The 27514-nt window shown below is 42.9% G+C and overlaps 1 protein-coding gene and 1 long non-coding RNA gene across 3 annotated transcripts in view; one reads left to right on the top strand and one right to left on the bottom strand.

The window, feature by feature from the left end:
- The first annotated feature begins 4136 nt into the window (after positions 1 to 4136).
- CRYBG3 (crystallin beta-gamma domain containing 3) overlaps positions 4137 to 27514 on the top strand; it is a 204293-nt gene continuing 180915 nt past the window's right edge. Inside the window, exon 1 of the mRNA XM_056559317.1 lies at positions 4137 to 4698. Within this exon, the coding sequence (XP_056415292.1) occupies positions 4277 to 4698 (422 nt within the window). The 5' untranslated portion in view covers positions 4137 to 4276. The remainder of the gene's footprint in view (positions 4699 to 27514) is intronic.
- LOC130357022 (uncharacterized) lies at positions 5762 to 26644 on the bottom strand. Of its 2 annotated transcripts, none has more exons than XR_008889069.1 (3): positions 26597 to 26644; positions 8585 to 8716; positions 5762 to 6656 (listed from the first exon to the last, which is right to left on the bottom strand). It is a non-coding gene; the product is annotated as an uncharacterized LOC130357022 (long non-coding RNA). The 2 variants fall into 2 exon arrangements; XR_008889068.1 differs by having other exon boundaries at positions 26498 to 26629.

Here is a 27514-nt window from a genome sequence, read left to right as displayed (position 1 = left end):
GGGGTGCCAAATGCTCTAGGTACGCCCCTGCTCCAGGGACTCAAAGGCCCATCTGTAGCCATTGCAATAAATCCGGGCATTGGAAAAGTCAGTGCTGGGCTTTAAACGGGAATCCCCTGAGGTCGAGGACCGCCCCTCAGGAGCAACAACCTTAGGTCCAGAATCAACCGGCACCAACCAAAGTTCCAGTGGCCTCAGCAGCGGCCATTAATTTTGTTGTAAGTGTGTTCTGTCACTTTTGTCTGGAGTCCCCTCAGCCAGAGTCCCTCCATGATAATGGGCTCTCCTGAAGGGCTAACCCCTAGTCATCTCTTAATCTGGTGGTATTTAATGTATATATTTATAGATGTGATTAATATAGGATACCTATGTATAGGACCTCAGAGGTCACGTGCCTTTGATTTATGTTATGCTATGGTTTAACCCCTTAAGGACGCAGGACGTAAATGTACGTCCTGGTGCAGTGGTACTTAACGCACCAGGACGTACATTTACGTCCTGTGCATAACCGTGGGCATCGGAGCGATGCCCGTGTCATGCGCGGCTGATCCCGGCTGCTGATCGCAGCCAGGGACCCGCCGGCAATGACCGACGCCCGCGATCTCGCGGGCGTCTGCCATTAACCACTCAGGTGCCGGGATCAATACAGATTCCGGCATCTGCGGCAGTGCGCGATTTAAATGAACGATCGGATCGGGGATCCGATCATTCAGAACGCCGCACGGATGTCCCCTCACCTTCCTCCTTCCGGCTCCCGGCGTCTTCTGCTCTGGTCTGAGATCGAGCAGACCAGAACAGAAGATCGCCGATAACACTGATCTGTTCTATGTCCTATACATAGAACAGATCAGTATTAGCAATCATGGTATTGCTATGAATAGTCCCCTATGGGGACTATTCAAGTGTAAAAAAAAATGTAAAAAAATGTAAAAGTAAAAAAAATGTGAAAAATCCCCTCCCCCAATAGAAAAGTAAAACGTTCGTTTTTTCCTATTTTACCCCCAAAAAGCGTAAAAAATAAATAAATTTTATAGACATATTTGGTATTGCCGCGTGCGTAAATGTCCGAACTATTAAAATAAAATGTTAATGATCCTGTACGGTGAACGGCGTGAACGTAAAAAAAAAAAAAGTCCAAAATTGCTACTTTTTTAATACATTTTATTAAAAAAAAATTATAAAAAATTTATAAAAAGTTTTTTATATGCAAATGTGGTATCAAAAAAAAAGTACAGATCATGGCGCAAAAAATGAGCCCTCATACCGCCGCTTATACGGAAAAATAAAAAGTTAGAGGTCATCAAAATAAAGGGATTATAAAAGTACTAATTTGGTTAAAAAGTTTGTGATTTTTTTAAGCATAACAATAATAGAAAAGTATATAATCATGGGTATCATTTTAATCGTATTGACCCTCAGAATAAAGAACACGTCATTTTTACTGTAAATTATATGGCGTGAAAACGAAACCTTCCAAAATTAGCAAAATTGCGTTTTTCTTTTTAATTTCCCCACAAAAATAGTGTTTTTTGGTTGCGCCATACATTTTATGATATAATGAGTGATGTCATTACAAAGGACAACTGGTTGCGCAAAAAAAAAAGCCCTCATACTAGTCTGTGGATGAAAATATAAAAGAGTTATGATAAGGGGTTAAGGACCTTTGGGTCATGTAATATACCCAGAGTTCCTGAGGTCAGGACTGACAGGTTTGGCTGTCCAATGAGCTTTGTAAATTATAAATTCTAAATTTTAAATTCTCCCTCCGGATTATCAGAGAAAGCACATCTCAGCACAAATCATCAATTCAAGCTAGGCCTGAAGCCTTATCTTCCGCAGCCACTAAACCGTGAGTTATCCAGCTCAAAACTACTAAAATCCTGTGTGACTACTGCAACTCAATTATCTTCGAAACCAGTAGCACAGTGGATAGCAAACCAAAGATCATTAAACTCAGCAGTCCCAGCAAACCTGTGAGGAACCTGAACTACGGTCCTCTATGCAAAGACTGTTTTGTTACCTACAGTTGCATAAAATATGCAGTAAAGTTTATTCCGGTTTTCATCAAATATCTGCTATGGACATTCAGTTATTTCTCCATACCGTTTCTGGGACGGTTGGCGGTAGGACCAATACTCTAAGGAAACCACATCCTGGAGTCACGACAACATAGGGTTATTACCAGCATACCCTACACTACTACCTGCACCACCTAGTCACCACAAATTTGACCTGGGCTCCTTGGCTGTGCAAAACCTACTGAAGCCTCCGAGCTTTTACTCGGGACTTGCGGCGATCTTGGCAAGTAAGCAAGCGGCAAGTTCTGAGTGGGTGCCTGGAGCGGGAATTCTAGATGCACCAATGATAATCCAGCCTGCAGTTCCACTTTTCAAAGGGAAAATGACAGGCTGTTCACCCACACTAAACCCAATATACTGGCGTTTCTATGCGCAATGGAGGCGGGGTGCCGTCTCGCCATGTTTTCCTGTCTCCTCAATATGCAGCGCTATGCTGCCCCTTTCTTACATAGCCTCACTACACCCAACTTGTGTAGCGAGGTAGCGGCACCTGCGCTCTGCTACGAGGGCAGAGCACTAACTTACCAGCAGTCTCTCGCGTCCTAGTGACATTAGAGTGAAGAAATTACCACATTTATTACAGTGGTGGGCATAGCAAGGCATATTGGGGAGGCAGGGGAGCATGGCGAGTCGGCTCCCCACCATCATTGCGCAGAGAAGCACTATAGAAATAGGGGCTTCAACGGTCAGAACTTTGGCACTACAATCAAAGTAAGTGACCCCTTGTTTTAATACTGTTCACCCACACTATAACCCAGTATATCAGGTTCGGTGCGGGTGAACAGACGGTCAGAACTGTGGCCACAACTGTAGGGGATAGAAATCCTTAATTATCGGGGATGCATCTCCCCACTTCCTACACTCATGGAAAACAGCCTAAGGCTAGGTTCAGACTACGGAATTTCCGCCTGCAATTTCGCTTTGAAATTGCAGGGGGAAATTCCACTTGCTAAAATGTATAGTGTAGTGAATGGTTTTCAGTTCACAAATTCACACTTCGGAATTTGTGAAGCGGAATTTGTGAACGGAAAATCCGCTTGGAAATTTCCGCCTGAAGAAAGGCGTTGCTCTTTCTTCAGGCGGAAATCCGCGCGGAACACATTGCAGTCTATTGGAGATAGATTGATTCAGTCAACGCTGGCCGCACTCAGAATCTCCGGGCGGAAATTTTCTGCCCGGAGATTCCGTAGACTGAACCTAGCCTAAGAGACATATGCGAAACATATGCGAGTGATTACAATCAGTGCAATATGGTAATACTATAGAAATAAGGGGAGAAAAAGAAAAATGGAAGCAATTAGAACAGATTGACAAACTACCAGCAGCCCGAGTGTTGTAATCAAGTGTTACGACATATACAGTAAATAACAGGAAACAATAACAAAAAGTATATATACTATAGAGCAGAGGTAAAAAAAAAAAAAAAAAGTCACACTCCAAACTACCGAAACTTCAAGGAGGAATGTGAATAAAATGACAAGCATTCAGATAACAGATGGGAGCTCCTGGTCTGGCAGCATGGGGGTCCCACCAGACTCTCACAATAGCTGTTCACTGCTGCAGGGTTTCCCCACCAGGGTGCCTCCAGCTGTTGCAAAACTACAACTCCCAGCATGCTAGGACAGCCGAAGGCTGTCCTAGCATGCTGGGAGTTGTAGTTTTGCAACAGCTGGAGGCACCTTGGTTGAGAAACACTGACTTGGACCAGTGTTTCCCAACCAGTGTGCCTCCAGCTGTTGCAAAACTACAACTCCCAGCATGCCCGGACAGCCTTTGGCTGTCCAGGCATGCTGGGAGTTGTAGTTTTGCAACAGCTGGAGGCACACTGGTTGGGAAACACTGACCTAGACTAAGTGAGTGTCACATTCACCAGCAGCACAGAGCACACAGCTGCAGGCTGCACCTCCTCCATGTGTGTGTACAGGGGCAGGGCCAAGGAGCAGGCTGCAGAGGAGGACTTCCCTAGGACTGTTGTAGTCTCTTTCCTCCCAGCCAGCTTACATCTCCTCTGCTCTCTCACATGGTCCTGGTGAACTGGCATGGACTGACTCAGGACTCCTTCACTTCTGGGACCTTCTACAAGCTGCCAACTTTAGTCTGCAAACTTTGACAGTAACCCCCCACCAGGAGTGACAGCTCAGTCCCTATGTCACCTCTTAAAGTCAGGACTTTGGGAAGTCCTTGTTGATCTCCAGGACATGAGCACTCGCAAGAGAACAGGCACCTGGCAGGACGAAGTAGCTAGGGGCTTCTCCAGACTCTTTTCCAGGACATCATCCCAGGAGAAGGAGGAGGAAGGGGCCAAAGACCAAGCTGAGGAGCAGGACAGGAGTGACAGGAGCTTGTCCAGGCTTTTCTTCAGGAGTTCATCCCAGGAAAAGAAGGATGGAAGTGACAGGACAGAACATGGAGAGGAGCAGGAGAGAAGTCACAGCCCCTCCAGGCTCTTCTTCAGGAAGATAACCCAGGAGAGCAAGGGGAGCAGTGACCATGCCTCCTCCTCCAAGGGCAATAGAGAGGAGCAGGACAGGTCCAGGGGCTTCTCCAGACTCTTCAGCAGGACCTCCTCTCAGGAGGAGGAAGGGGACAGCTCCAGGGGTGCAACTGAGGACCACAACAGGTACTACTCCACTATTGTTATCATAATATTATCATTGTTATCATAACAACTATTATGTTGTTGCTATTATTATGTTACATTATTATCACCAGCCTTAGTCACTATGTCATAGATATTGGTGCAGATTTCTTAGAATTATTTACATCAGGTTTAATCTGATTTCATTTATTTATATATATATATATATATATATATATATATATATATATATAATGATAGTGTTATATTGTAATTAAATAAAAAATGGTCTGAGGACACTAGGACCTCCTCTCCCAAGTGGTTAGGCGAGTGCTGATGTCAAGCAGCTCCCGAAAGGCCCGGGGCTCATTTTTATCTTTCCTCCATGTTTAAAGGGGTATTCCAGGAAAAAACTTTATTTTTTATATATCAACTGGCTCCAGAAAGTTAAACAGATTTGTAAATTAGTTCTATTAAAAAATCTTAATCCTTTCAATAATTATCAGCTGCTGAAGTTGAGTTGTTGTTTTCTGTCTGGCAACAGTTCTCTCTGCTGACATCTCTGTCTCGGGAACTGCACAGAGTAGAAGAGGTTTGCTATGGGGATTTGCTTCTAAACTGAGCGATTCCCAAGACACGTGTCCTCAGAGAGCACTTAGACAGAAAAGAATGACTCAACTTCAGCAGCTCATAAGTACTGAAAGGATTAAGATTTTTTTAAAGAAGTAATTTACAAATCAATTTAACTTTCTGGAGCCAGTTGAGATATATAAAAAAAAAAAAAGGTTTTTCCTGGATAACCACTTTAAGGGTAGGGTCACACATGCCGTATTTTGCTGCTGCACAATTTCTGAAGTCAGTGTCAATGGGTAGTAATATCAGCTGCATATTTTTGTACCTGTTGACTTCAATGGGTAGGAAAATACACATCCGACCCTATCCTTGCACTGCTTTTAAAGTCGCCATGCTGATTTGCATGACTATGTTACCCTACGGAAATTTATTAGGGGATCGCTCAAAGTCGTTAAAAAATAAAAAAAAGTGGTGGTGTTTTAAAATTTTTTTTTTTTTTATTTATTTTTACTTTCTATGAGGGCCAAAAGTTATTACAGCAGTGTAAGGACTACAACTACAACTCCCAGCATGTTTGACCAACCATTGGCTGTCCTGGCATCCTGGGAGTTGTAGTCTTGCAACAGCTGGAGGTCCACAGTTTGGAGACCAATCGTGATCTCCAGGGTGGCCATAAGTTACATTAAACTCTTTAGTGAAATAAAAAATGCACTGCATGCGACTTGTTTTGGTTTGTGCCCGTTTTGTGGCTTTTGTGGGTCCGTTAAGTAAAAGACAGCTTCTGTAGGACTTTAAAAACGGATGTACAAAATGACTCGGAATAGAAAAAATGCCACCAAAAATTAAATGAAAAACGCTCTTTTAAACCACCAGAGAAATACACTGCATGAGGCTAGGCTCACACCACTGCTATACATTTTCGCTGTTCTGCTCCGTCATAGAAGCAGAACATCAAAACACAGTAATAATGTCGAAATCTGACGCATGTGGAACATCCATGGCATCCAATGGATTCCATCGTGGTCAGTCTTGTTTCATGGTGTCCAGCATTTTACGGGACAAAATAGCGATCCCTGAGCCGACTATAGAGAGTTTCCCTCTAGGCCTGTATGGAAGTTTGGGGATGCTCCCATTGAGAATATTGGGAATGGCTATCCATGCAGTGCCGTAGTCCAATAATGTCATTGTGGCATCATAATCATTTGGTTGCACACTTGACGTATATACATTTATTTCACGTTTCTCTATCTCCCTTTTAGGATAAAGTTACCATGACAGGTCAGCCAACTTCTTAGTAATATGACTGTAGGGGGTCAGGAAGTCTTTAGGGATCACCGATTGTTCTCAGACTTGATCAGCTGATGGTTTTGGACAGGGCTCTACTTAATGAAGTTATATTGAGAAGTGTATATTTGACTTGTTTAGTTCTATAAAAAAAATAAAAATAAACAAATTATTAAAATAAAATACAACACATAGCGTTATATCTTTCAGCCCCCAAAAACCTATTCCGTAAATCAGTGGTCTCCAAACTGTGGACCTTCAGCTGTTGCAAAACTACAACTCCCAGCATGCCCGGACAGCCGTTGGCTGTCCGGGCATGCTGGGAGTTGTAGTTTTGCAACAGCTGAAGGTCCACAGTTTGGGCACCACTGCCCTAGATACTGAGTGCGATGATAGTACTGAGATAGTAGCATACTCCAGGTCATATAAACTGATAGGGCTATATTAGGCCATGTTCACACGGCAGAAATTTTGCAGAACAAGGGTAGACATTCTGCAAATAGCTGGTACCGGCTGACTTCGCCGAAAGAAATAGCATGTCAATACTTTCGGTGGAGGCCGTAATCGGGATTTCCTTGGCAGATGTTTCCACTGGAAATTCTGCCGCATGCACGGTGCAGCAGAACCCCATTGAAAACAACAGGACTCTGCAGCAACGGAATTTCCAAGCAGAAGATTTTCTGCCAGATTCTACTGGGAAATTTGGTCGTGTGAACACGGCCTTAGGTGACCCAAGCCACATTGTAACCGAGAGCCAATTTTGTTGATCAGCCATTATTTATAGAGCCTTTGGGTATGTCCATGCAGAATTTGCCACAGAAATCCTGATTCCGGCGTCATCAAAAACATTGAACCTGTGCAATGTTTTTGAGGATTCCGCTTGGAAATGCATTGCCGCATTTCCCAGCCGTCCTAGCACCGGCATGTTCTGCTGGTGCTCCGCTGTCTGTGGAATGTCCACATGGCAATATTCCGTGCGGACATTCCGCTGTGTGAACATAGCCTTTGCTGTAATGAGCTGCGCAGCCTCTATTACACCTGGAGATGTGCAGCCAATGGCCAAACCCATCGTCCTATTACACAGGGTGACAATGGCCTGTTTGGCTGATAATCGCCTCATGTAATAGGGTCCTTATATGGAAATTAATTAGACCAGGATTTTTGGAATAGAGTGGTATGGGTGGCAGATTTTATTGCAGAAATGTTTGCGACTGAAAATCTTTTCTTGGCGCAGATGGATTTTTATAATAGAATATACTGCATAAAGCTCACAATTTTCCTATGGTTTCTATTAAACTAATGTGGTAAGCTGGAAGGGTAGTGATATAGGGGTATTGCAAGGATGCTACAGGGTCTGGTGGTATTAACCCTTGATTTGTCGTGACGCCAGGTTGCGGTTGTTTTGTATAGAAGGCCCTGCCGACAACCGGTCCACAAACGGCAGGATAATAAACGGAATGTCCACAGCAGATTTTATGAGATAACTGGAACTTTTACTGAACTTCTTATGCCAACAGTCTTTACAATTAAACAGTTTCTCTTGAGGTAACCGGGATGCAGGTTCCTCACAGACTTTCCTGGGACTAATTGAGCAGGCCACTGTGCTACTAATTAAAGGATTTGAGTTGAATAGTAGTCACAAAGAATTTGTAGATGGAGCGTTATAACTCACTGTTTTAGTGGCTGCTGGATCTTTAGGCTTTGGCCTAGTTGAGATGAATAGAGAAATGCTGATTGTGCTTGCTTTGGATCTGGGAGATAAGAGAGTGAATTTAGTGACTACAGCCCCTTGTATACTAGGGGGGCTGGACTAATCCCATTGGTTGCAAAGCCTGTAGGTCCTGAACCCAGAGAACTCTGGGTACATCACATGACATTATCACATGACCTAGGAAGGTCCTATACATTTGTATTACCTCTATATACATATTGTACAATATACAGGAACACATTTATACAATGCGAACAAGGGGTAAGCCCTGCAGGAGAGCCCTGTGGAATGGAGGGACTCTAACTGAGGGGAATTAAGACAGGCACAAGACAAGGTCCTGTACCGGGACACCGCACTAACCTTTTGCAATGATTGCCATTAGGATAGTAAACAGACTGAAGATACTAGGACCAGGGGCTGATCTGTGCTTCAGGGCCCATTCCTTCCTATCACGTATACAATGTCATGGTGTACCGTCACACAGTGTCTGGCCTGTATACATTATAGCAGTAAAGTGTTAATTTGTATAGTAAGACGGCTCTCTCTACAATTGTTATAGTATTATGTAACATGTCACCACACCTCTGCACTGCCCTTTTGTAAGAACCCATGCATAAGAAGGTTTTACAGGTTTATGTAGTATGTATTTGTAATTTGGCGCTATGGGCTCGTACTGTACCGTACCCTGTGTGTGAGTGCTGTACCGTGCCCTGTGTGTGAGTGTCCTGTTATATCATGTTTATCAGATAACACATTGCTTCATGGGGAGTTCCTACAGTAGTGGTCTCCAAACTGTGGACCTCCAGCTACTCTGTAACTATAGGGGGTGCTGAGGTAGCAGTCGCATTGGGGCCCTGGTGCCTGACAGGACCCCAGACACCTCTGCCCCATAAGAAGACAGCAGTATTATAAATGGCAAATGGTACACATGGGGCCCTATTACACACTGGGTCCCAATAGCTACAAGTTGCGCCTCTGCCTCCGGATGTTGCAAAACAACAACTCCCAGCATGACCGAATACCCCTGGGCTGTCCCGGGCATGCTGGGAGCTGTAGTTTTGCAGCAGCTGGAGATCCACAATTTGGAGACAACGGGGGAGATTTATCAAAACCTGTCCAGAGGCAAAGTTGCTGAGTTGCCCATAGCAACCAATCAGATTGCTTCTGTCATTTGTTAAAAATGACAGAAGCGATCTGATTGGTTGCTATGGGCAACTTTTCCTCTGCACAGATTTTGATAAATCTCCCCCAACATCCCTACAGGACTGTAATACAAGCCTGCATGGACACCTTTTTGTCATGTCATTGTACAGAGTCCGCACTCAACAGTATCATGTGTATGAGCCCTTTATAGTTGTGTGTAGTGTTGCTCGCGAATATTCGCAATACGAATTTTATTCTCGAATATCGCATATTCGCGAATATTCGCGAATATAGCACTATATATTCGTAATTACGAAGATTTTTATTTATTTTTTTTATAATTTTTTTTTCCTTCAGTACACATAACAGTGATCATCCCTCTCTGCTTCCAGCTTGTGTAGTGTAAAGAAGGCTCTAATACTACTGTGTGAGACTGGCGTGCGAATTTTCGCATATGCGAATGCATGTGTTAATTTTTCGTGCACGCGAATAATTGCATATGCGAAAATAAAACACGAATATTCGCGAATATATGACGAATATTCGTCCATATATTCGCGAATTCGAATATGGCCTATGCCGCTCAACACTAGTTGTGTGTGCAGATGGGCCGCAGGGCCCTTTTGGGTGCTGGGATCTAGGTGCAAGTGTGTATTCTCTACACCCCTTTTAGCAGCTGCATTGCTCTGTATAGCAACGGCACTGAACAAATCACGGCTTTTATAATCAAACCATTATAATACCATCTCAGGAATGACTATAAGAGTACACAAAGCTGGCCGGGTTCAGTACTTCGCAGGGATCAGCTTTCAATTGCAACACATTGCTAGAGCCTAGAGTCCCTAGAGCAGTGTTTCCCATCCAGTGTGCCTCCAGCTGCTGCAAAACTACAACTCCCAGCATGCCCGGACAGCCGAAGGCTGTCCGGGCATGCTGGGATTTGTAGTTTTGCAACAGCTGGAGGCACACTAGTTGGGGAACACTACCTTAAAGGGTGTTAGCCATGAGTCATATGAGTGTCAAGACTAATCTCAGAGGTCCTGAGTCACTTCTAAGTGGACAGCAGGAAGTGAGACTATGGTTGATGATGAGTTTCCATCTTAAGGCTGCGCCACATAAAAAAAAAAAGACTAAAATAGCATTAACCAAAAAAAAGAATCACCCGTAAAAGAATTGCTGTCTGTCAGGTTGTAGAGACTTTCTCGGAGACCTTGTCTCTTAGCTTTCCTTGGCTAGATAATTGTAAGTCAGCGTTAGGCCAGGTTGCCCTTTCCCTTACAATACAGTTAAAGGGGTACTCCGGTGGAAACCTTCTTTTTTTAATTTTTTTTTTTTAATCAACTGGTGCCAGAAAGTTAAACAGATTTGTAAATTACTTCTATTAAAAAATCTTAATCCTTCCAGTACTTATTAGCTGCTGAATACTACAGAGGAAATTTGTTTTCTTTTTGGAACACAGAGCTCTCTGCTGACATCACGAGCACAGTGCTCTCTGCTGACATCTCTGTCCATTTTAAGAACTGTCCAGAGTAGGAGAAAATCCCCATAGCAAACATATGCTGCTCTGGACAGTTCCTAAAATGGACAGAGATGTCAGCAGAGAGCACTGTGTTCCAAAAAAAGAAAATAATTTTCTCAGTAGTGTTCAGCAGCTAATAAGTACTGGAAGGATTAAGATTTTTTTTAAATAGAAGTAATTTACAAATCTGTTTAACTTTCTGGCACCAATTCATTTAAAAAAAAAAAAAAAGTGTTTTCCACCAGAGTACCCATTTCATTTTGCTGTATGCAGAAACGTAGTGAACTACGCTATTGTGTAGGCCAAAAACTATGGGGGAGATTTATCAAAACCCGTGCTGAAGAAAAGTTGGTGAGTTGCCCATAGCAACCAATCAGATCGCTTCTTTCATTTTTCAGAGGCCTCTTCAAAAATGAAGAAGAAGCAATCTGGTTGCTATGGGCAACTCAACAACTTTTCCTATGGACAGGTTTTGATCTCTTTTTTTTATATATATATATATATATATATATATATATATATATATATATATATATATATAAATATATATATATTAATATCTTTCGGTCTGTTTTTGTTTATAATGTCAGTCAACGGGACACGGATGGCGAACAGCATCATTCGTTTTTAGCATTTGTTATTGAATACGTTTTTTTTCTCAGTGGCAGTTTTTCAAAATCACAGCATGCAGAGACTATGGCGTTTTTGTTTTTATTTTCATTTCCCATAGACAAACCGCCATTAAAACACAATGGGGTTTATTTACTAAGATTGGAGTGGAGTTTTCTTTGGGGGTTTTGATTTCTGGCAGGAATTTTCCCAAGGTATTTACTAAGGTTTCCCTACATGTTGCACTTTTCCCTACGTTTATTTTTTATTTTTATTTTTATAACTGTTGTGATCTGCAGGGTTTTCCTCAGCTCAAATCCCCAACATATTCTGGTGAAACCTTAGTAAATATGTTGGGATTTTTCAAAACTGTCGGGACACGCCCCTTTTGCCGGGACCACGCCCACTGTCTCCCATTGCCATGCCCCTTTTCGTTTTTTCTTGTAAGATGGAGGGTTTTTGTGTTTTTTTGGTCGTAAATTGTGTCGCATGGAACGTACGACACAATTTGGGTGCAAAACCCAACAAAAAAGAGTCGGGATCACGTTAGTAAATAAACCCCTATGTGGGTTTTACATCTGCAGGTTTTTTTTTTCTTGCCTTTTGTAAATTAAGGGTACAAAAGGGCTGGACACAGAAACAAGAAGAACTGCCAAAGAAATAAAAACACAGTTCCTACACAAAGGTAAAAACGCCAGACTAACACAGAAAACACAAAAATGCAGAATAACACAGGGGCAGTTTTTCTGGCATTTTTCCAGCCAATTTTTCCAGCCGAATTCTACCATGGAATTTTGCAAAATATAAGACTGATCTTTTATTATAGCAGAACGCAGAAATCCGAATTTGAATGGGACAGTGGAATCCCACTGAAATAAAGGTAAAGTGAATTCTGCACAGAAATTCTGCCGTCTGGACAGTGCAGAATGCTAATTTGCCACTTAGGAAAGTTAACAGGTTGGCGTTGTAGTGGGATTCATATTGGTTAACCAGCTTTGTAGCTTCGTTCTAGTTTTCCAACTTAGTAAATTAGTGAAGGGAAATTTCCACAATATCCACATCCCTGTCCACATGACTAGCTGATCGGTGGGGGTCTGACCGCCATGATCCCCCAGCCCCCACTGATCACATAAACCAAGACCCAACAGTCTCTACTATGTGATTGGATTCACACTAGTATAATACATACATTTTTTGTTGTTGTCCGTATAGGGCTGCAAGTCCCAGCCCAACCTCGGGTCTGATGACCAAAATGGACGGCTGTGAGATCGAGTCATCAGACTCACAAGTCATATAATACTGGTGTAAACCCAGTCCTATAGAAGTGTGGTGTCAGCGGGGTGCAATGCAGGGTAGCTGTTAAAACCCTAGGGGCAGATGTCTTGTCGTGATGCCAGGGTGTGGTTTAGCCTTAACCGCCCGAAGGTAATACCGCTGGTCCTGGGCTCGGCACAGGGGCAATGAAGACACCGACGCCAAGTTATGGACAATGGTAATTTTACTGAGGGTAGACAGATGACACAGTCTATGCAGTACAGCCAATATCCCAAGGAGGTGACCAGTGACACAGAGACCTCGCAGGCTTGCTGGGACTTGCAGTATGTAGAGACACTTTAGTGCAGGCCACGATGACTATATAGAAGACTTGACTTGACTGACTTGACAATTGACCTGAAGATGACTTTGAGCTTATTTGAGCTTACTTGTGGCTTCAGACTTCAATGCTCCGAACACACTCTGAGATGACTGCTCTGGACCTCAGCAGGAATAGCAATGAGCTAAGAGAGAGAGAGTGCAGCCCCCTCCCCTGGTTTTTATAGGGGGGCTGTATAAGGAGCCATAGGTCACTTGGGGGGTCACCTGGTCACTAGTGCCTCCTGGGTAACAATCACATGGTAACAGCTATTAAAGAAACAGTACATTTTATTATACAACCTATGTACATAAGGGATAACACATAAAGGGGGCAGTGGGGACATGGAGAGACTCTGCCTGACAGGGCAGGTGAAGTACAGGGACACACCATCCCGTACTGGGCCACCACAGAAGCATGCCTAAGTAATAACACATTGGCCCTGATTTACTAAGAGTTGAGTGTAGTTTTCTTTGTTGGTTTTAATTCCCTACAATTTCTTTCCACTGTATTTACTAAGGTTTCCCTACACTTTGCTTTCTTTACACATGCTCTGACCTGTAGGGTTTTCCTCAGCTGAAATCCACCACATTTTCTGTGGAAACCTTAGTAAATATGTTGGGTTTTTGTGAAAATGTCGGGGACATGCTCTTTTTCCCGACGGCCATGCCCCATTTTTGGGTTTTCTCAGTAAAATGGAGAGTTGGTCGGGTTTTTTTCATTTCTGGCACAATGAGACAGAATTTGTCGCAAACACAATTTACAATAGTAAATCAGAGCCTGAGTGTATCTGTTTGTTGCTGCCAGGATGCCACAACTGGTTTGCAGCTGTAGGAGCGCGAAGGTTGTGTTGATTTTTGCTAAGTGAAAACATGCAGGCTCGAGAGGAGAAACTCAGCAAAATTTATAACAAAGACTTATGAGAAAAAAAAATTCTTTCACATTTGAGATTAATTTCTTGTGGTCACGATTGCTGTCACTTGTGGGTCGCAATGCAACCCCATTCCCTTTTATATAGGGTCACAAAGTCACTTGATTCAGCGGCGCAACACTGTAATTTTTGCATGCTTGACAGATATCACCTTGTTCCCTTAGCACAATCTTAAAGGGCTAATCCCAAGGATAAATGTTATCCTTTATCCCCAGGATAAGGACTAACTAGATGATTGGAGGGCATCCGACAGATGGGACCCACACTGATCATGAGAGTGGTGGTCAAATGTCCTCCAAGTGAATGAAGCCATAATGCACATACCCATCAGCCACTTTATTCATTCTCTATGGGACTTCTTAACATTGCTGAGTTCAGTACATGCACACTGCCATTCCATTTACTTTGTGGACAGCAGACCTCCCTTCTTATGATCGGTGGGTGTCTCAGTTGGCCACCACCAGGACTCCCCTTGACTACGTACCCTGAAGTTTTAAACTATGATTACTCTGTAACCCCCAAGCATATCTAAAAAAATGAATAGTGTTCTGGCATTGCACTGCCTGAACCAATTTTATGCTGCCCTCAGTTTGGGCAGCATAAAACTGATAACAGGTTCCCTTTTAAAGGGTTATTTTTGGATTTTTTTTTATTGGACTATGCTACAGGGGCTGTAAAGTTAAAGTTCATAATATACTGTCTGTACCTATGTTTCATGGTGGTTTCGCAATATATTACCGCACCACATTCTGTGATTTTTTGCGCCAAGGTTTATTTTTAACAGCATACAAAATGAGTGTCGTCTCAGGTTTTCCCAGGTTGCAATGCAGCCCGAGACATAGCATCACTAGTCAGGTGATCAAAGGAAGCCTGTCTTTACTTCAATGGGTGGAGTGACTGCTGGGTGGGAGGAAGATCATTGTGCAAGTATTGTAGTTTTGCAACAGCTGGAAGCGCCCTGGTCAAAAAACACTGGTCTGTTGTATGAAAGGGATCAGAGGTGTGTTTTAATGGGCGGGTTGGCTGATGTGTGGGAGGGAGAAAAGAAATTATGGGATTTGTAGTTTAAGTGAACGAACTCCAACACGAAATAGCCAGTTCACAACATAGTCATTTAGCCCCCAGACAAGCGCGGATCCTTTCCGTTACTGCCTGGCAGGTATGTACTTAAAATCACCTTATGGTGGATTACCACTTTAAGGCTCTTTTGCAGTGTCAGACAGGGCTATACATCATTGGGCTTCCCAAAATATCTGTAAATGCTGTGACAGATGCTGCTTAACCATATGTAGACTTCCATGTTAAAAAGGTATACGGCACATTTTTTTTTTCTATTTGTTTTTATTTTTTATTTTTACTGAACTTGGACCTGTGGAATAGAGCAGAGGTCTGTGATATTTCATCAAGTTAATACGCAGAATCCTCAATGGAATCTACCTGAACGGAGGCCAGAAGGATGCTCTTTTTGCTTCTGCCAAGTAATGGGGGTCTATGGATACATTTGCCATATGCTTCAGAATTTGCTGTTTCCCAAATGGATATAACAAACATGATGTGAAAAGAGCCAAACATGGGAATAGTCCAGCGTTTAGTCATTCCGATGATATATGAGCCATATAGTAATGAACTGCTATTTCTGGATCCTCTAACGCAGTGGTCTCAAACTGTGGCCCTCCAGATGTTGCAAAACTTCAACTCCCAGCATGCCCGGACAGCCAACGGCTGTCCGGGCATGCTGGGAGTTGAAGTTTTGCAACATCTGGAGGGCCACAGTTTGAGACCCCATGTCCGTGTAGGTTCCTCAGAGGTTTACTTTGACTGTATACTATACTACAGATATCTTTTACATTGTAATACAGTGACCCCCCCGACTTATTATGGCCTCGACATATGATGCTGCTGTGTGTAGGGGCCATCATACAAACAGCTATCTGACAGCGCAGACAACTTCAGTAACTGACAGATAGTTGTATAATGTGCCCCGTGTGCCCCGTTCTGCCTCCTGTTACTCTCATGCTGTCCTGCTAACTCATACAGGCTTCCACTGTGAGCTCCAGCTGTTGCAAAACTATTACTCCCAGCATGCCCAGACAGTCAATGGCTGTACATGCATGCTGGGAGTTGTAGTTGTGCAACAGCTGGAGGCACCCTGGTTTGTTAAACACTCCCCATACACTCCACATACAATGGTCATCCCAGAACCAATTAGCAATTTCCCATAGAGATATGTATTCAACATACAATGGTTCCAAGGCCCCAGAACCAATTACCATTTTTACATAGACATATGTACTCGACATATGATGGTTTCAACATATGATGGTTCTCCTGGAACCAATTAATATCATATGTTGAGGGACCACTGTACTGACTCTATTCTCTATACAGTCCAATTATTCCTCTCCAAATGTGCACGTTTCCCGCTCGTTCTGACTATAAGCCCAAATCCCAATGAGAAGCAGAGATTTAAGATGGAAATTCACATCTGCATTTGGCAACTAAACACGAGCTGGGTGAAATACCTTCCTGGAAGGAAACAGAGCTCCGGGCATTGGACTGTCTGTCATCATGAATTACTCTGCATGACATGGCGCAGACCCCTCACGTTATATAATATATCGTACACAGGGAGGAAGTTAATGGCTTGTGAGATAATGTATATATCAGATTAATTTTTCAAAAGTTCATTCTTATTAATCAGGAATGTGCCACAAGCGTGGGCCAAGCCTTAAAATGAAATGCCACCATCTGATTTTAGACAGATTGATGGTCGATATATCTGGGGAGTTGATTTGCGGTTATTATCCTTCTTCTTCATGATAGTGGACAGACGTGTCGCCATGGAAGTCGAAGAACTATGGAGGCGACTTGCGGTATTCCTGATTTAGAGGAATTAGTGAATTACATTATAAACCAGTACTTGGGATGTTGGGGTTGTCTATTGCAGGAGGAAGATGTCTTAAAGGAGATCTCCGGCAAAAAATAGCATATCCCCTATGCACAGGATAGGGAATTAGTAGCTAGTCACGGGGGGTCAGACCACTAGGGCGATCACCAGGATGGGACCCAGCACTCAGTGAGAAGCGTGTGCTGCAACTGGCATGCGCTCCATTCATTCCTATGGGAGTGCCGAAAAGACCAGAGTACAGCTCTCAGGCATCATTGGCGCACAAATAGAAATTAATGGAGTATGTGCTGTCTACCGGTAGACAACATACTGTTAGGATTCGGCAGGCTGGATGTGGATCCTCTGTGTCAGCGAGGGATTGGCGTGGACCGTGTCGGTGGACCGGTTCTAGATTGCTACTGGTATTCACCAGAGCCCGCCGCAAAGCGGGATGGTCTTGCTGCGGCGGTAGCAACCAGGTCGTATCCACCGGCAACGGCTCAACCTCGCTGACTGCTGAGAAGGCGTGGGACAGAAGGACTAGGCAGAGGCAAGGTCAGACGTAGCAGAAGGTCGGGGCAGGCGGCAAGGTTCGTAGACAATGGCGATAGCAAGAGGTCAGGAACACTGGTAAGGCAAACACTGTAAACGCTTTCTCTGGCACAAGGCAACAAGATCCGGCAAGGAAGGGAAGGGGGAAGTGAGGTTATATAGACAGGTGCACAGGTGGACGCTAATCAGACTGATTGGGCCAGGCACCAATCATTGGTGCACTGGCCCTTTAAATCATAGAGAGCTGGCGCACGCGCGCCAGGACGTGACAGCCGGGGACCGGGACAGGTGAGTGACTTGGGATGCGATTCGCGAGCGGGCGCGTCCCGCTATGCGAATCGCATCCCCGTCGGCAGTGTCAGTGCAGCGCTCCCGGTCAGCGGGTCTGACCGGGGCGCTGCAGAGAGAGGAACGCCGCGAGCGCTCCGGGGAGGAGCAGGGACCCGGAGCGCTCGGCGTAACACATACACTCCTCGCTGAAAGCGCCGGCATCCTGTCCCAGTGATCAGGGGGGCGGACCATCGGTCGGACCCCCTGCAATTAGCTACTTATTCTCTATCCTGTGGATAAGGGATAAGTTAATTTTCGACAAAGTACGAAAGGAGCACTTAGCCGAGCACTTCTCTGGACTCGTTCTAGAGTTGGGGTCTGGGCATCCAGAACCTGACTGATCAAAAGTTTTGACATGTCTCTATTGCATGTAAAAAAAAAAAAAAAAATATTACATTTTTTATTTTAATTTTAAATGACGATATCACTTTAATCACTCACTATCACCTGTCAGTCTCCTGATGGTCCCGCAACACACCTTGGAACTGCCGACACACTTAAGTGTTACGGGACCTAGTTTGGAAAGCCCTGCCATAGATAACTAGTCATGCTGTCAGCAGAGAAGTGAATACATTTGTATCCAGTCCAGACAATGATCTGTGAGCGAAATAGCAGCTGCACAAATCTTTCTTCAACTTTGCTACAATGTGCCATTCTGCAGTACAGGATGTTCAGCTCACAGAGCATTGCCTGGCTTGGATATAGTTATATACATTTTTCTGTCTAGAGCAGGAAAAGCAATTTTTGAACGTAGCCAATTTTTCATTTGTTTTCTCCACCTCATGCTTCATTTCTAACATTCAGTTGTTCTTGAGCTAGTAGGCGGAAACTAGCTGCTATGATGGCTCCCATACACTGCACACACATAGAAAATGTGATCTTGTTCTCATATAGCCCTGTAGCACAGCTCTGAAGCAACAGCAGCATGGAGGACTTTATAGAGCAGTGTAAACTGGGAATTAAAGGGGTATTCCAGGAAAAAACTTTTATATATATATATATATATATATATATATATATATATATATCTCAACTGGCTCCAGAAAGTTAAACAGATTTGTAAATTACTTCTATTAAAAAATCTTGATCCTTTCAGTACTTATGAAATTCTGAAGTTAAGGTTGTTCATTTTTGTCTAAATCCTCTCTGATGACACCTGTCTCGGGAACCGCCCAGTTTAGAAGCAAATCCCCATAGCAAACCTCTTCTAAACTGGGTGTTTCCCGAGACAGGTGTCATCAGAGAGGATTTAGACAAAAAAAGAACAACCTTAACTTCAGAAGCTCATAAGTACTGAAAGGATTAAGATTTTTTAATAGAAGTAATTTACAAATCTGTTTAACTTTCTGGAGCCAGTTGATATATATAAAAAAGTTTTTCCTGGAGTACCCCCTTAATCAGTTGAGAGAGAGAAAACTTAGTAGAGCTTTCAGCAGCTTCCCTTTGTAGCTCTCTTTGCCTTTGTATCTGCAGCTAACTCCTCCTCTCCATAGACTTCAATGGGCATAATGTAACCTGTTCCCTCAGTATGCTAATATATATTTTACAACATTTCATATATTTACGTGTACTATTAATATTGTAGAAAAGTTAGTTACCATTTAAGGATTAATATTTTTTTTTACATATGTTAATATGGCTTGTAAAAATCTGTCCCATAGAAACAGCCCCATTCACGTGTATGAAACGGATTTTCAGTCACTGTGCATACAGAAAAAGCTGATCAGTATCAATTGTATACATAATGCCAGGAAAAGACAAGCACAGCACATAGAGCCCTCGTGTTCCTGGCACAGCTTGCAGGATCTGCGGAGCTGTAATCCTATGTTTGCGGTGCAGGATGAACTAACTCTGGGTTTGTTTTGGCTAATAATAGTAAATGATGGTTGTAAAGCTCCAGCTGTGCAGAATCTGCTTAAAAATAGCAATAGAAATCCAGCCCTCAAATAGCAATAATTAACACGAGCTAATGATACGGCAGCGGAATGATAAAACACACTGTACCGCCGCAGAAGTCAGCATTTAGCAAATTAGAGAAGGTGTTATTGTCAGGAGACTGCCATTCATCCACAGACCAGTCTTACTTGGTAAACCCTTATAGATGATGTTAACCCTTGCTCTTCTGCAAATGTTTGATGGCTTCTTCGCTCTGTTATTTCTCCATTACTGGGATTAAGCGCACCGCCATCTTTACCACAGGCAGTTGGATTATCTAAATGCTTTTAAATGCCTTAGATTTCTGTTTTCCTTAATATAAAATGTAAACAAATTCCTGTCAATTTAAAGGGGTACTCGGCCCTTAGACATCTTATCCCCTATCCAAAGTATAGGGGTTAAGATGTCTGATAGCGGGGGTCCCGCAGCTGAGACCCCGGTGACCTCTTTGCAGCACCTGACGTTCGTTTAGAACGATGGGTGCTGGCGGTCGTGACATCATGGTTACACCCTCTCGTAATATCATTCTACACCCCCTCAATGCAAGTCTAGGGGAGGGGGTGTAGCGGTCGCCACGCCCCCTCCCATAGACATGCATTGAGGGGGCATGGTCATGACGTTACAAGTGTTCGGAACAAAATATTCCGAAGGATGGGGCAGCAGAGTACCACTTTAAATTTAAATTCTATTTACCCATTTGCCAGTTATGTTTCTTTATCTGAATGGTAAGTAACATAAAATATGGCCACTGTGCTTTCATAGCGGTTGTGTCCTAGTGTCCCCATACTAGGCACATCTATTGTGTAGTTATACAATCATCCATCTTTAAAGGGGTACTCCACCCCTAGACATCTTATCCCCTATCCAAAGGATAGGGGATAAGATGTCTGATCGCGGGGGTCCTGCCGCTGGGGACCCCTGCAATATAGCATGCGGCACCCACCTGTTTCTGCTCCGGAAGCGCTGGAGGGTCTGAGTCCTGACCCCTGGAACGGAAGTCCATGACGTCACGTCTCTGCCCTCGTGTGACGTCACGCCCTGTCCCCTCAATGCAAGTCTATGGGAGGGGGCGCTTCCGGGGCAGAAACAGCTGGGTGCCTCATGGGTGGGTGGGACCCCGCGGTGGGACCCCCGCGATCAGACATCTTATCCCCTATCCTTTGGATAGGGGATAAGATGTCTAGGGGTGGAATACCCCTTTAAGGCCCCATTAACATTAGGTTTTTGGGGGGTATATGCCCAGATGCTGGCAAAATGTAATGCCAACATACATGTGGCATACTTGCTTCATGGTCCATTGACTTTATACGGCTGAATATAGTCTGCTTGTGACTTTTGGTGTGCTTGTGGTCAATTTTCTGAACATATATTTTTTGCGGGACTGAAGAATGTTATCCACCACAAAAAAGTCCCTAAAAAAAATAAAAAATTATGGGGGGGGGAGATTTATCAAAACCTGTCGACAGGAAAAGTTGATCAGTTGCCAATAGCAACCAATCAGATCGCTGCTTTCATTTTTAAAAAGGCAAATAATACAAAGGGTTGTGGGTGGCTCATGCTCTAAAATACAATGGCCCACATTTACTATTCTAAACCCGACTTGTATTGTCGGGTTTTTTTGACGCATCTTTGTCTGCTACATGTCGCAGACATCGTGCGCCAGTCTGCGACACGATGCAACATTTTTCCGACGGACCCAATGTGGATTCTCCCAAACCCGAAAAAGGGGCGTAACCCAACATTTCTGAGCTTTCCCACGTATTCATAAAGGTTTCCAACCCGAATTTGTTGAATTGTTGTGAGTTTTTTCCCGACAACTCAGAGGAGTTAGAAACCAAAACCAACAAAACCCACATGCGACAAACAAGATGCGACATAATAATAAATACCAGGGGAAAAAAGCAATCGGGTAAGAAAGCAAGGTAGACTTACAACCCGATTTTCTAAGTAAATGAGGGCCACTGTATACAGAGGTCGCTGTGTTGCACGATACCCTTCGTGCTAAAAAAAGAAAAGAGAATTTACACGACTGGATACAGCCCTCTAAGTATGCATATACTACTAAGTACTACTAAAATAATGAAATAACATAAATAAATATAAAAATAAATAAATATCTTTAAACAGGCCTCTGAAAAATGAAAGAAGTGATCTGATTGGTAGCTATGGGCAACTTATCAACTTTTCCTGTCGACATGTTTTGATAAATTTCCCCCCCATAGTTTTTTTTTTTTTTTCTAGGGACTTTTTTGTGGTGGATAACATTCTTCAGTCCCGCAAAAAATATATGTTCAGAAAATTGACCACAAGCACACCAGAAGTCACAAGCAGACTATATCCAGCCCAATAAAATCAATAATAGTATAACGCAGGCCCTGGGGTGCTCTTGCGCCTTTCATGTTTCGTTTTGAAGATAAAATTAGGAATGTATTAAAAAAGAGAGAAAAAGAATATTTTCTGTATAATTTCCCTTTACTTTCTTTTTTGCATCACAATGACACTCATGAGCCCACCCTCGGGGGAATGAATGTAACATTAGGGACTAGAATCATCTTCAAGCCAGGAATGATAGGAACCAGAAGTCACTATTGGAGTCAGTGCTGTTCTCTCTCATTCTGCCTCTATGTGGGTGTCCCAAAGGTTGCACCCCAATATCTTGTGAATATGCCATATGTGGTGAACCAGGAGAGTTGTGGTGTCTGGGGTGTTGCGGTGGTGTAAGTGCAGGGTCTGGTTGTATTAATCCTTAGATGTTGTGACGCCAGGAAGAGGTTTTCTTAGTGTTAATGGTCCTACCGCCAACCGTCCCAGAAACGGCAGGGAAAATAACGGAATTTCCACAGCAGACTTTATGAATAAACTGAAGAACTTTACTTGAAGATTTTATGCAACAGTTTCTATACATAACAGTCTCTTAAGAGGCAACCGGAATGTAGGTTCCTCACAGGTTGTGCTGGGACTTTGAAGCAATGAGCTTTGATGCAGGCCACTGTGCTACTAATTATAATATTCTAGCTGGTAGTAGTCACACAGGATTTGATAGATTGAGCTTGGTAACTCACGGTTTAGTGGCTGCTGGTTCTTTCAGGCTTTGGGTTAGATGAATTGAGATTAGTGCTGAGATACTTGTGCTTGCTTCCATGTACAGGTCCTAAGAGCGCAAATTTAGTGGCTACAGCCCTTTATATAATAGGAGGCTGGACTAAGCTCATTGGTCAGCAAACCTGTAAGTCCTGAACCCAGTGAACTCTGGGTACATCACATGACCCTGGAAGGTCCTTGAACAATAGTACAACCATAATTATCACCTACTAAGGTCCTATACATTTATAATACCTATATATGTACATTAAATAATATACAATTTATATCTGGCGACCAGGGGTAAGCCCTGCAGGAGAGCCCTATGGGAATGAAGGGACTCTGGCTGAGGGGACTTTAGACATGCAGAGGACCAGGTCCTGTACCGGGATACCACACATATTTAAATCCTTCTATAACAAAATAGTAAAATGCAGGGTAAATTTAAAATGTTTAATGTTACAGACCCCTTAAAAGGGTATAAGGGGAATATGTCCAAACATTTTCAAATTAATGGGTGGAAATACATTTACCCAAAAGACATAGACAATTAGTACAGTGGCCCCTCAAGTTACAATATTATTGGTTTCAGGACAACCGTTGTATGCTGAGACCATAACTCTATGGAAACCTGGTAATTGTTTCTAAAGCCCCAAAATGTCATCCAAAAATAGGGAAAAGCGAGGATTAAAGAAGAATAAGCAGATAAATAATACAGATAAAACAAGTCCTTACATATAAAAGTAAGAAAGAGCTGCTGGGAGCTGTAATCACTGTCTATGTAGAGGACAGGAGCTTCTTCAGGGTCCTGTAGTACACGCAGTGTCCTTATTAAAAAAAAAAAATAAAAAAAAATAAAATAAAATAAAAAAAAAAAGTAAGATGGAGCCGCCCTCACCTGGTGTCCACAGGAAAGTAGTGATACCTTCCTCTACTGTAGAGGGAGCTACCAGACAGCCAGTCAGTGCATGCACTCCAGTAATACAGTGGTTTTACCAGTTAAATGCCCATTCTGATTGGTGAGTTATTTCAGCCATTCACATGTTTCACAGATCTGGACTGTCTGTAGCATTGTATGTGGAGTCTGGTTTCAAGTTACAATGGTCCAGAAAAGACCACGGTATGTTGAAAATTTTGTAACCTGAGGCCATTGTAAGACTGGGTTCACTTATGTCCGGCATAGGTGATCTCAGCCTAGATCTTGACACAACTGATGCCACAACTGATGACAAGTTGTCATCAGCTGTATGGCATCCGTGGTCCATTGTTCCTTTATGGTGCCCTCTGGTGTGTCCAACCATCCGGCGTCCAAATTGAGATGCTAGATGATTGTGAACTGTCCCATTCAAATGAATGGGATCAGTTCTAGCATCAGTTTCCCTCTGGTGCACCCTGGAGGGAAACTGTGCCGGACAACTGATATATGTGAACCCCGCCTTAGTTGAGGGATCACTGCATACATAGTGATTCCTCCAAGTCAATCTAATGCCATGCACCAGGACACTGACTGGCAGTGCCACATTTGCTCATGGTTGTACTGTATATAGCCATTTTTGCCACACTGAAGTGGTAACCTTGTAAGGTTGTGACTTCTAAATCAGATGACGCCCAGTGATTCTGTATTCAGCGTAGGATGACGACGATATTGTCATATATTAGGAGTCAGGCTGCTGTTTTGTAAATAACCGGTAGTCCTTGTTTCATTCACAAATAAAGCATATACTGTGAGAGTATAGTGGTATAGACCAGATGAGACAAGATGTGGCCTCAGTATTGTTTCCCTTGCCCTATTAGATCAGCTGGTGCAGATTCATAAATTATTCCCTAAATCTAAGTATTTTATTATGTTTGTAAAAATAAACCCGAAGCCGATTTCTTTCAGGACATTGGGAGAGATTTATCGAAACCTGTGTTGAGGAAAAGCGGTGCAGTTGCCCCATGCCAACCAATCAGATTGCTGCTTTCATTTTTAAAAAGGCCTGTGAAAAATGAAAGAAGCGATCTGATTGGTTGCTATGGGCAGCTACACCACTCTTCCACTACACAGGTTTTAATAAATCTATACCATTGTGCATATAGAGATATGCCAAAGGGCTCCTGGAGCAAAGTAGGACATGTAGTTCTGATGCTTAACTCTATACATTCAGAGCGAGTGACGTTTTGCCGCCTTTCCCCATAAATGACTTGGAAATCTAAAGTAACCCATATACATGCAATAGATGGCAGCTGACAGCTATCTCTCCCAATCACTCATGAACGTTCATGAAAAATGCATTTATTTATTCTGAATGGAGAGAGGAGGGGTAAGCTGCTGGCAGACTCCTCTACTGGCATTGGGGAGTTGAAATTTCGAATACCCCCATACAAGCATGTGTAAACACGTCCTAGGCTGTTTTACAGAGGGGGGGGTCTAGCTAGGGCACCAGATTTTCCTAATGTTTTTCCAGCCTTAGGCCTTACTCTGTAGGCAGTGTTTCCGAATCAGGGTGCCTTAAGCTGTTGCGAAACTACAACTCACAGCATGCCCGGACAGCCAACGGCTGTCCGGGCATGCTGAGAGTTGTAGTTTTGCAACAGCTGGAGACACCCTTCATGGTCTCCTTCTTGTCGCCCAGGTTCCGGTCTCGAAAAATCCTATAGTGATCCGGATTCCGAAATCTAGCGTTTCCTCTTACAACTTCTATGACATTATGTGCCTATCACGGGGGCAGAAGAGGACAATACGTTTTTTACTCTACTATTTGTAGGTCATTTTTTAATAATCCTGATTTTTCTTTTTTTTCTTTTCTATTCCAGTTGGTATTTTAGGAGAATGACTTCATAAAAGATACACAAACTGTCAGTGGTTTATTCGGGATGAAATACTACTTGGAATTCCCAAATCTTTTCTTCTCCAGAGCTTTATGTTCCTTCTTGTCTATACATTGCTGAATCATGACTCTGCCTTACATTAAAGGAGTACTCCGGGATATAAAAATGTATCCCCTATCCCCTCCCTTCCCGGAGCACAATGAGAATGTAGGAAATATGCATAGGTCCAGTTGCAGGAACATGTCAGCTGCAAAGACGTATGCATATGTCCTGTAGCGGGAAGGGGTTAAAGGGGTACTCCACTGTAAAACATTTTTTTTTTTTTATCAACTTGTGTCAGAAAATTAAACAGATTTGTAAATTACTTCTATTAAAAAATCTTAATCCTTCCAGTACTTATCAGCTGCTGTATGATCCACAGGAAGTTGGACCACTGCTTCTCTCTGCTGACACCTCTGTCCATTTTAGGAACTGTTCAGAGTAGGAGAAAATCCCCTTAGCAAACCTATCCAGCTCTGGACAGTTCCTGACATGGACAGAGGTGTCAGCAGAGAGCACTGTGGTCAGACAGAAAGGAAATTCAAAAAGAAAAGAACTTCCTCTGTAGTATACAGCAGCTGATAAGTACTGGAAGGGTTAAGATTTTTTAATAGAAGTAATTTACAAATCTGTTTTAACTTTCTGGCACCAGTTGATTTAAAAAAAAAAAAAAAAAACGTTTTCCAGTTGAGTACCACTTTAAAGGGGTTGTCCCACGAAGCAAGGTTGGTAAAATCAGATGTGTAGCACATACATATATGAGAAGTAGGACAAATGTGCAGTTTTCAAGTAAAGTTACTTACATCCCTTTAGAGTTGTTCTCCCCCATTTATCTGATCACTTCCTGGTTTCGTCTCTGATCTGTGACCCTACTGTTGTGAGACAACAGAGTACAAACTTACCCACAATCCCCCTTGTTGTGCAGTGGAGACCAACTGACAATACCTTCAGGACACTGCAGTTGAACTGAGCATGTGCGACCCATCTAAGGGTGCATGCACACCACGTTTTTGCAATACAGTTCCCATATCAGGTTTTTGATGAAAAACTGATTCCTTAAAACCTGAGTAAACTGCATCAAAACGTGTGTACAATCTTTAACCCATATACGGTTTAAAACTGTATACGGTTTGAAAAATGATGTCCGGTTGCATCCGTTTTTTAAGAAAAAACTGTATACGTTTTTAACTTTTCACTCCATTTTGAATAAAGTTTCACTTGTTTGATTGAAGTTCCAAGAAAAAAAACTGTGCAAAGTAAAAAACAGGATGGTAAAACCCGGATGGAACCGTACGCTCATACAGTTCTGTACGGTTCCCATTGACTCCCATGTTAAAAAAAAGACAAAAAACATACGGACCAAAAAACGTGGTAGACTACGGACGTGGTAGACTACGGTTTTGGGTACGGGTAAAAACACGAACAAAACGGTACAGGATGCAAAATGGACTAAACCGGAGGATGCGTTTGACATACAGTTTACAATGTTAAGTCCATGCATACGGTTTTCTATACAGTTCCATACGTTTTTTTAACTTGAAACCGTATACGGGAACAGTATAGCAAAAACGTGGTGTGCATGCAGCCTTACTGGATCGTAACCAAGGGCAACAGTAGTCAAAACAATGCAGGGTGATGGGGGATTAGTAACCTTATATCTCTCAAACAGGACATTTTCAGAAATGCTTCTAGATTCAATATACAGTATGTCTATTCTTCATCAAGCTTCATCATTCATCAGTGCAGAATAAATAAGCATATCCCACATGTTTCGGCTCGTCACTTGGCCTTTGGCTGTCTGGGCATGCTGGGAGTTGTAG

This window comes from Hyla sarda, chromosome 2, assembly GCF_029499605.1.
Source record: "Hyla sarda isolate aHylSar1 chromosome 2, aHylSar1.hap1, whole genome shotgun sequence".
NCBI lineage: Eukaryota > Metazoa > Chordata > Amphibia > Anura > Hylidae > Hyla > Hyla sarda.
Note: the sequence above shows the minus strand (reverse complement) of the source record. Positions and strands in the feature narration are given on the sequence as shown.